Here is a 9,960-nt window from a genome sequence, read left to right on the forward strand (position 1 = left end):
TGCAGTTTGGCCAGGGCCAAGTTTGAACCTGCCACCCTCGGCATATGGGGCCGGTGCCCTACCCACTGAGCCACAGGCGCCACCCTGAACATGTTTTTTTGTTGCTGTTTTTGTTTTTTGTTTGTTTTGAGACAGTCTCACTTTGTCACCCTTGGTAGAGTGCTCTGGCATCATAGTTAACAGCAACCTCAAACTCTTGGGCTCAGGAGTTATTTTTATTTTTATTTTTCAGAGATGGGGTCTTGCCCTTGCTCAGGCTGGTCTCAAACTCCTGAGCTCAGGCAATCTGCCTGCATTAGCCTCCCAGAGTGCTAGGATTACAGGCGTGAGCCACCACACCAGGCCAAATGTGGTTATTTTTGTTGTCGATTTTTTTTTTTTCTGAGATAGAGTCTTTGTCGCCCTTGGTAGAGTGCCATGGCATCATAGCTCATAGCAACCTCAAACTCTTGGACTGAAGAAATTCTTTTGCCTCAGCCTCCCAAGTCTTGCTCTTGCTCAGGCTGGTCTAAGAACCTGTGAGCTCAGGCAATCCACCCACCTCGGTCTCCCAAAGTGCTGGGATTACAGGTGTGAGCCACCACGCCTGGCCCTGTTGTTGAATTTTTTAAAAAGTGGTTATCAGTTTTTACATTTGGTGCTCTGGATTGCAATAGAACAGTGGCTTCATAATAACAGGAAATGTCCACATACCAGGAGCATCATTAAAGCCTTTATTCCTCCTGAAACCTTTGAGGGAGCAATTATTATTATCCCTCTGAATGGAGCTGGGATTTGAACCCATGTCACCTGGCTCCAGAGTCCCATTGTCAAGCAACCAAACCACCTACCTGTCCTGTGACTCTAATGCAGCGGTTCTCAACCTGTGGGTTGCGACCCCTTTGAGAGTCGAACAACCTTTTCACAGGGGTCTCCGAAGACAATCCTGCATATCAGATATTTACATTATGATTCATAACAGTAGCAAAATTACAATTATGAAGTAGCAACGAAATAATTTTATGGTTGGGGGTCACCACAACAGGAGGAATTATATTAAAGGGTCATGGCATTAGGAAGGTTGAGAACCACTGCTATAACAGTCTGTATTTCAAGACACCATACGCTGGGGTTTGCTGCATCTGAATTTCATGTTCATGTGGAAACCATTCCAAGGGGCTCTCTGACCTCCTGCTGCTGAACAACATACTACTTGCTGACACTATGCTACATGCTTGGCCCAAGTGATCCACTGGAGATTATTCAAAACAGCTCCAGAATGTCAGTACTGGAGATACATTCTAGAAAAATAGCCCAGGACAATGGGCATTGTGGACTCCAGACTGCTCATTCTAGCTCTCCTGCTCGTTCTGCATCTTAGGAGCTCTGTGGCTTTGGGAAAATAAAAGCACCTCTTTGGGCTTCAGCTGCTTCCGCTATAAAATGGGAGCAGCAAGAGGCGTATCTTAGAGGGCTGTAGTGAGGATCAGATGAGCAATAGATTTAAAGGGCTTAGTTAGCATAAAGTCTGGGATGCACTAAATACTACCTAATATGATTTCAGAAATGAGGACACAAAAGCCCAGGAAGTTAATTAACATGCTGGCAGTCACACACCACCTATGTGGCACAGCCAGCCTCCTAAGAATGGTGCAGCTGCAGTGCTCTCTTCTCTGAGCCAAGCCCTCTGCTAAACACAGTTAATGCTTACAGCCACCCCTGGAGGCAGGCATTGTCGTTGGTCCCATTTTAGAAATGAAGAAAGTGAGACTTAGAGATGAGCGTACAGAATGGCAGTTCTGGGGAGGTAAGGGCACAAGCCACCCTCTGGGACCAAGCAACAGAGTAGTTTCTGGAGTCCTAGAGTGGAAGAGGAAGGATGAGAGAGTGCCAAGTAATCACGGAGGGGAGAGAGGCAGCTATGTTGCAGCAAGGAAAACTCACTCATTACTAGCATGAAGATAAGATGAGTATAAGTATAAGCGTCTACTGGGGGCTGTTAGGCAGAGGGAACATCTGACTCAGAAAAGTGGTTCAGGTCTTGACTGTGACATAGGGTGACACTCGATATTTGAAAATGAACCTAGTTGCAGCGGCTCACACCTGCAATCCTACCACTCTGGGAGGCCAAGATAGGTGGATGGCTTGAGCTTAGGAGTTCAAGACTAGCCTGAGCAAGAGCTAGACCCCATCTCTAAAAATAGCTGGGGGCATTGTGGTGAGTGCCTGTAGTTCCAGCTATTTGGGAGGCTGAGGCAAGAGGATTGTGTGAGCCCACAGGTTTGAGGTTGCTATTAGCTATGATGACACCCCAGCACTCTACCCAGGGTGACAGAGCAAGATTCTGTCTCAAAAAAAAAAAAAAAGAAAAGAAAAATCAAAAAAGCTTGGGCATGTTGGCTCATGCCTATAATCCCAGCACTCTGGGAGGCCAAGGCGGGTAGATTGCTTGAGCTTGAGAGTTTGAAACCAGTCTGAGCAAAAGCAAGACCCCATCTCTAAAAATGGCTGGGCATTGTGGCGGATGCCTGTAGTCCCAGCTACTAGGGAGGCTGAGGCAAAAGGATCACTTGAGCCCAAGAGTTTAAGGTTGTGGTGAACTACGATGCCATCCAATCTACCAAGGGTGATTAAGTGAGACTATTTAAAAAAAATTTTTTTTTAATGAAAATGGAACTTCACAGCTGGGCATGGTGGGTCATGCCTATAATCCCAGCACTCTGGGAGGCTGAGGTGGGTGGAGTGCTTGAGCTCACGAATTCAAGACCTGAGCAAAAGTGAGACCCTGTCTCTACTAAATATAGAAAAACTGGGGTGGCACCTATGGCTAAGTGGGTGGCGCACCAGCCCCATATACCGAGGGTGGTGGGTTGGAGCCCAGCCCCGGCCAAATTGCAACAAAAAAATAGCCAGGTATTGTGGTGGGCACCTGTAGTCCCAGCTACTTGGGAGGCTGAGGCAAGAGAATCGCCTAAGCCCAGGAGTTGGAGGTTGCTGTGAGCTGTGTGATGCCAAGGTACTCTACTGAGGGCGATAAAATGAGACTATGTCTCTACCAAAAAATAAATAAATAAATAGAAAAACTGAGGCAAGAGGATTGCTTGAGCCCGAGTTGGAGGTTGCTGTTAGTTATGAAGCCATGGTACTCTATCCAGGGCGACAGCTTGAGACTCTGTCTCAAAAAAAAAAAAAAAAAAAAAGGAACATCAGGAAGACTCAGTATATAAGGACAGGAATCAATACAGTGGTTGCCTTGCAATGGAGATGAAAAAACTGGCTGGGAAAAGGGTTTGAAGGAACATTCTAGAATGATTTGGTGACTGTCTTGAAGAGGAGTTGGTTACATGGATATTGTCAAAATGCAAGGACCATAGACTTTAAACCGGTGCATTTTTCTGTATCTAATTGTATCTTATCTATGTATATGTGCTATGTACACATATATGTGTGTCTATATGTATCTGTGTGTTTAAGAATAGCATGGCCACATGTTAACATTTTAGTTGCTGGATTGGCCTAAGGGCCAAGGGGTCCCAGGGAGTCCCAGGGCAAGGACTGAGAGGACTCTCTGGGGGCTCAGACTAATGGCTATTTACAAAGTGGAACAGATTTAACGAGCAACATGACCTCAAGGGTGTGGTCCAGCCTGCTCAAATGTCTCAGCTCAGGGGGCCTTTTTTGGATGCCGCATATTTAACTGCAACACCCTCACATCCCTCTTTACCTGCTTTATTTATTGTTCACTAAATGTTACTATCTACATGCGATGACACTATTAAGTGTCACCATACTCTATATTTTATCTTCTTTATTATCTTTTCCCCAAAGTCAAAGGAGAGCTCCATGAGGACAGGATTCTGTGTGTCTTCACCTCTATTTTGTCCCAGAGCCCAGAAAAGTACCAGACCCTTAACAGATGTGCCATAGATATTTGGTAAATAAATGGAGGAAGAATAACATTATCAAAAGCTAATGAATGCTTAGGGCCAGGTATTGTAGCTCAATCCTGTAATCCTACCATTCTAGGAGGCTGAGGGGGGAGCATCACTTGAGCTCAGGAGTTCTAGACCAGCCTGAGCAAGAGTGAAAGCCCATCTCTACTAAAAATAGAAAAAATTAGTCTGGCTTTGTGGCCAGATCCTGTAGTATCAGGTACTTAAGAAGCTGAGGCAGCTGCCCTCCTCACCCCAAAACGTGAGAGATGCCTTTTCCATGAACGCAGGCCAGAGAGGTAGATCTCCTGCAACACAGGGGCACTGAGCTCCACTTCTGCCCCATCCGAGGTCAGCGAGGATCGGAAGCCCACGGCCTGGTGCGCTTCAGCCATGTCACGAAAGAGCCCTGGGAGAAGGACAGAGGTTCATTCTCTAAGCTCCCAGCCCCCCCTCCCTCAGATCAGGGATGGGGCCTCCAGTTCCTCCTCCCTCAGACTCAGGGCTCTGGACCCCAAATCTCTTCTCTCCCAGGACGGAAATCTGGGCCCCAGCCCTCTCCTTATGCAGACCCAGGAATAGGAGTGGAGTACAAGACCTAGCTCACCCTGCCCTAACCACGTGTGGGGTTGTGAGGGTCCTGGTCGAAGGAAGGACATCAATTGGGGACTTCTGTGAAGGCACAGAGAGGCAGGAGTGATAGCTCGAGTTAACCCCTTACCTGCTCTACAGAAACCTAGTGCTAGGGCAGGGCCTCCCCCCAGTAAAGGACTCTCAAGATTGGAGGTTGGGAAGGGAAACCAGTCCAGGGTGAGTTGCTGGGTCTGGAGGCAAACGTTAGTTTTAGACCCATATAAAATAAACACTGGCCAGATACTGACGTTGTCCACCCCATTTCCGCTTCCCAGGCCACGGCAGGGATGGAGAGTGGGGGGGGGGGTTGTCTATAAATTAATCTGCTCTAGAGTCGCCCAGCCTCCCCTCCCCCAGCCCAAGGCTGAAGGGGATGGGAGGGAGGAGGTATCCTAATGCGCATGCCTTGAAGCCAGGATGTTGAGGCTGGGAGCGGAGGCGAGCGTCGAGGACAAGTGATGGAGAAGCCCGACCACCCAACCCGAGACACAGGCCTCTAGTCCCCGCGAGAAGGGTTATTGGGGATTCAAGAGCCGAAGAAGGGATCTCAGACACCTGCGGTTCAGTACTTACCACGCTGAATCAGGGGTCTGCTGGTGGGCTCCTTGGGACCAAACAAAAGTACACCCTCGCCCCTCCGATTTTGAGCGCCGGACCCAAATCTCCCGCTTGCAGATGTCCAATGCCGAGGTGAAGAGTCCGCGGTTTGGTAGACAGGCCTTCAGAATCCGACCTACTCCCAGATAGCCGACACCCAGAAACCCCGATTTCTGTCTCGCCTGTGCCTAGCAGAGTATTCTGGTCCCTCATTTTATCCCCGCCCCTCCCAATCCCTCTGCGTTCTATCCCCGCCCCTTTCGAAAGGCAACGTCCAATCCCCTCCCTCCGTTCGATCCCAGCCTTCAGTCTTCTCTATCTGTCCTGAGCCTCTCCGGTTTAGCCTTCGCGATTCCGCGCAGCTGTTCCGAACCCTGGGTTCTTGAGCTCCCCACTCCGCTCTTTGTCAGCGAAAAGTCACGCGCGAAGGAGCGGATCTCAGCCCTTTCTCGCTGGGGAGGGAGGAGGGATGTTTTGGGTTCGGCCCACCAAAACTATCCACTGAAGGCACATGGATTGAGTTGGGACGATGGAAGAGCGACCGCAGCAAGTTAGACAGTGAGAGGGACTTCCGTGATGGAAAAGGAGCGAGGATATGGAGAGGAAGAGTATATTAGAGCCAGGCGCTGATTGAGAGGCCGAACTGGGCACAGACAAGTAAAGACTGAAACGTAGAACTCTTGTTTTATTCGGCTCTGGACGCTAGGATTTTGTCCAGGCAGGGTGCAGTGTGCCTCTGGGTTCAACCCTGTCACAGCCTGGGGAGGAGGTGAGGAAGACAATCTCAAAAGGTGGAGTAAAGGGGGAAAATTGGGCTAGCAACTCCAATACACAGATGGGCAAACTGAAGCCAGGCAAGAAGAGACATGGCCGAGGTCACCCAGCGATCTGTGCACTCAACTGTCCCGCTGGCTGCAGGCGGTGGTCCTGGAGATGGAGCAGGGCTTTCAACTTGCACTGCTGCCCATAGCTGTGGGGGCTTCTGGGGCACGCCGCTGGGCTTCTCTAAGGGCTCCTTGGTGGAGGCAGAGCAGAGCAAGTATATGATCTCTGGCAGGCGGTGCGTCTAGCTGATGCCCAGGGAACAAGAACGCTAGAGGTGCTGGGGTACCTGCTGCCAGGGCCCTCTGGGGAAGGAGCGTAGAACGCCAGGCTCAGACAGAATTGAGGAAGGAGGCGTGGTGGGGCAGGACTTCAGGATCAGTGGGGCACACTGCCCATTGCACAGATGGGGAAAACCGTGATTAGAAGGGGACCCCCGTCCTTATGGTCTCTTTCCAGCACTGTCCCAGTTGCCACTGGCCTTTCACCTGCTCCCAGAATCCCCTTGGGCAGAGACAGCAAGGAACAATAGCAGAATGTGGGTGGTCATTATGCCGCAGGCAGGTCAAGGGCAGGGAAACTCTCAGTTGAATACTTCCCTCCAGGCTTGGTGCCTGTAGCTCAGTGGCTAGGGTGTCAGCCACATACACCAGAGCTGGAGGGTTTGAATCCAGCCTGGGCCTGCCAAACAATGACAAGTACAACAAAAAAATAGCTGGGCGTTGTGGATCCCTGTAGTCCCAGCTGCTCGGGAAGCTGAGGCAAGAGAATCGTTTAAGCCCAGGAGTTTGAGGTTGCTGTGAGCTGTGATGCCAGAGCACTCTACCAAGGGCAACATAGTGAGACTGTCTCAAAAAAAAAAAAGTTCCCTCCAGGCGCCACCCTGCCCCCACTTCAGAGTGAGGAACCTGGGCCCAACTCCACTTCCCAGGCAGAAAAAACTGAGACCACACACAACAGAGGGGCAGAATTTGAACCTGAATCCCCCTTTCTGCACTGCAGCTTCAGAGCCCTCACTAGATGTGAAAGTCACTGTGCTGATAATGCCCCTGTGAAGCCTCAAAGGACCCGATCTTTTTTTTTTTTTTTGTAGAGACAAGAGTCTCACTCTATTGCCCTAGGTAGAGCGCTGTGGCATCACAGCTCACAGCAACCTCCAACCCCTGGGCTTAGGTGATTCTTTGGCCTCAGCCTCCCAAGTAGATGGAACTACAGGTGCCCGCCACGATGCCCGGCTATTTTTTGTTGCAATTTGGCAGGGCCAGGTTTGAAACTGCCACCCTAGGTGTATGGGGTGGGCGCCCTGCGCACTGAACCACCAGCACCGCCCCAGAGACCCAATCCTTTTTGGAAGTGGGGTGGGTCCAGTGACACTTTCAGGTGATGATGAAGCAGTAGACCTCCAGGAAAAGGGGTAGGGGTGGGGAAGCACTGGCCTCAGTGTAGCTGTGACCTCACCCTCACCAGTCAGGAAGCTGCCCTCTATGGGGCCAGGCCATTTCCAGAGAAGGGGCTGGGCAACATGGGACCACTGCAGACAGAACCAGTTTGGGGGTGTGTGGAAGAGACTGAGCACTAGAAGCGTCCCATCCTGCACAAAGAGGAAGAGGCTTAGGTGTGAGGTGCCACTGGCCTAGGGCTCCAAGAGCACCAAAGGAGATGTAGCCAGAGCTGTTTAAGGACACGAATGGTATGCTGGGTCACCATGGTCATGTGCAGTGTTCTAGGGGCCCAGGGACACAATGGACAGGTGCTGGGAGTGGAGAGCAGCGGGAGCCATGCCTGCAGCGCACTGTGTTCCCCTCTGTGAAGTGGGTAGGCCTTGCTGGCCCTAAGCGGCACCCTCCACAAAGGACAACTCCCCAAACCAAGCTCTAGGCCATTCTGGGGGAGGAGCTATCATGGGGACATCCCCATGACTCAGTTTCCCCAGATACAGACAGCTGGGCAGTACTCATTGTCAGCTGGCCTTGGAGGGTCCTGGACAGGAAAAAATAGCCAGGGAGAGGAACAATGTGAGTGCTGGGAGGAGGAGGGGAGACAAGTTTTCTGGGAAACCGGAGGGCCCAGCTATGCTGGGAATCCACCCCCACCCCCAGCACAGCAAGGCAGGCAGAGAGCTGAGCCCTGCCCTAGGGGTGCAAAAGTGTACAGGGCCTCAGGGACAAATCCTACCAGAGGGATAGGGGAACTTGGACAAGGACAAAGATCCTGAGAAAGAACTGTGGATGGCAGAAACCCCACCAAGAGACCAAGGAAAAGGAGTGAGGGACCTAGAGAGACCGAGGGGACTGAGAGATCCAGAGAAAGGAGCACTTAGAAGTGCAGCCACCAGCACAAGCCCATGTCTAGTCCTCTCAAATGTTTCAAATGGCATCTCAGCACCACAAAGGGAACCTCAACCCCACTTTGACCTCAGGAAACTGACCCAGGTCCCAGCTGAGGATTTATTGGCATAAATGCAACCATATAAAAACATAAGTTATGAAAAACACAGTCACGATGTGCCCCCCACCCCATCCCCCCAGCCCAGACCCCTAAACCCCCTTCTGTGGGAGGGAGGGAGAGGAAGAGTAAGCCCCGAAACCGAACACCACAGCCCCTGGGCCCTGCAGGGCCGCCTGGAGAGCAGGGCCGCCTCAGCGCATCCGGTAGTCAGTGGAGCAGGACAGCTCACACAGCTGGCCCTTGAAGTCCAGGTCAATGGTGAAGTCCAGATCCCGCTGTGGGGAGAAGATGGACATAAGCAATGGGCTCCCCATGCAGCAAGGCAGGAAGAGACCAGTCAGGAGGTGGCAGCAGAGAGGGTGGAGGCCCTGTGTCAACACAATGTCCCCAAGACCCAGCCAGGTCCTGCTTTCTGCTCATCTCCATGCTGATGACCCCAACTGCTGGTGCCACCCCCAACATCTACCCTGCACCCTGACTCAAGCGATAGCTCCATGGGGACATCTTCAAACCACCTGATCCCCAGCTAAACTGCACTCACTGGGGGCACAGCCCAGCTGTTCCTTGCTGTCTCCTGCTTCATGAAGGCCATTCCCACCTGCAAAGCAGTTATTTCTTCCTGCTTTTATTGAAAAGCAACCTCTCAAGCCCACTTTCTCCTCCAGCAAAACATCACAGAGAAGTTCCATGGTTCTAATCCACTGTCTACTTCCTTTCCTCCCAAGCTTTCTGGAAGCCCCCACACCATGCTTAGCACATGTTGTATGGGAAGGCCTAGGCAGTCACCAATGGCCTCAGTAACTCCTCCTCCCTCCCCTGAGGTGTCTTTCACTTGGGTTTCTTCACTGTCACTGGGGGCTGGCTGAGCCTTCGCTGTGGGGACCTGTCCTGTGCTTCTGGGATGAGCATCCTTGGCCTCTGCCCACCAGTTGCCAAGAGCCCCCTTCTCCAGGAGAGACAATTACTGTCTCCAGATAATAACCATCCTTGGGGGCAGAGAATCATCCTAGTTGAGAAGTGTTGCTGGGGCGGCACCTGTGGCTCAAAGGAGTAGGGCGCCGGCTCATATGCCAGAGGTGGCAGGTTCAAACCCAGCCCGGGCCAAAAAAAAAAAAGAGAGAAGTGTTGCTTTAACTGGTTCTCATTACCCTAGGTCAGAGAGCAGGTGTGCCTAGGGCCTACGACCACCCTGGACCCTGGCCCCTCCCCCAATTCTAGGCCTTTTGCCCTCCACCCACCCAGTATCTCCCCTCACACCTGCCACATTAAACCTCCCCAGACTTTGTGGTCCTCTGGAAGTCCCCCTTGTGTCAGCTACATCCTACCAGGCACTTGAGAGGAAAAAGGACAAGAACAACCCAAGCTGGTGCGGTGCCTGTGGCTCAAGCGGCTAAGGCGCCAGCCACATACACCTGAGCTGGTGGGTTCGAATTCAGTCCAAGCCTGTCAAACAACAAAATAGCCGGGCATTGTGGCGGGTGCCTGTAGTCCCAGCTACTTGGGAGGAGGAGGCAAGAGAATCGCTTAAGCTGAGGAGTTGGAGGTTGCT

General features: G+C 51.6%; 3 protein-coding genes and 1 pseudogene across 7 annotated transcripts in view; all 4 read right to left on the reverse strand.

Annotated features, from left to right (window-relative positions):
* CPT1C (carnitine palmitoyltransferase 1C) overlaps nt 1-5,350 on the reverse strand; it is a 19,087-nt gene extending 13,737 nt beyond the window's left edge. The window contains exons 1-2 of one of the 2 annotated variants that reach the window (XM_003801476.1): nt 5,118-5,350; nt 4,166-4,320 (exon numbers count right to left, since the gene is read on the reverse strand). In XM_003801476.1, coding sequence (XP_003801524.1) covers nt 4,166-4,306 — 141 coding nt within the window. In that variant the 5' untranslated portion in view covers nt 4,307-4,320; nt 5,118-5,350. Of the gene's footprint in view, nt 1-4,165; nt 4,321-5,117 lie in introns of those variants that run through there. The other variant, XM_012812542.2, reaches the window with a different exon arrangement.
* Nucleotides 5,351-5,818: 468 nt separating this feature from the next.
* Nucleotides 5,819-6,513, reverse strand: ADM5 (adrenomedullin 5 (putative)). Its single transcript, XM_012812508.2, is given in 6 exon segments — nt 5,819-6,000; nt 6,002-6,123; nt 6,125-6,175; nt 6,178-6,234; nt 6,302-6,354; nt 6,456-6,513. Coding segments are annotated over 6 exon segments (498 nt in total). The 3' UTR covers nt 5,819-5,843.
* Nucleotides 6,514-7,883: 1,370 nt separating this feature from the next.
* Nucleotides 7,884-8,507, reverse strand: LOC111722038 (annotated as a pseudogene). The gene is made up of 2 exons (XR_002770989.1): nt 8,121-8,507; nt 7,884-8,083 (listed from the first exon to the last, which is right to left on the reverse strand). The product of XR_002770989.1 is annotated as an uncharacterized LOC111722038 (transcript).
* The window catches only part of PRMT1 (protein arginine methyltransferase 1), an 11,429-nt gene continuing 9,865 nt past the window's right edge, over nt 8,397-9,960 (reverse strand). For all 3 annotated transcript variants that reach the window (XM_003801477.3, XM_003801478.1, XM_012812544.2), the window contains one exon: nt 8,397-8,686. In XM_003801477.3, the coding sequence (XP_003801525.1) occupies nt 8,603-8,686 (84 nt within the window). In that variant the 3' untranslated portion in view covers nt 8,397-8,602. The remainder of the gene's footprint in view (nt 8,687-9,960) is intronic.

The sequence above is a fragment of the Otolemur garnettii genome, unplaced genomic scaffold, assembly GCF_000181295.1.
Source record: "Otolemur garnettii isolate 467f Iridium unplaced genomic scaffold, OtoGar3 scaffold00211, whole genome shotgun sequence".
Lineage (NCBI taxonomy): Eukaryota > Metazoa > Chordata > Mammalia > Primates > Galagidae > Otolemur > Otolemur garnettii.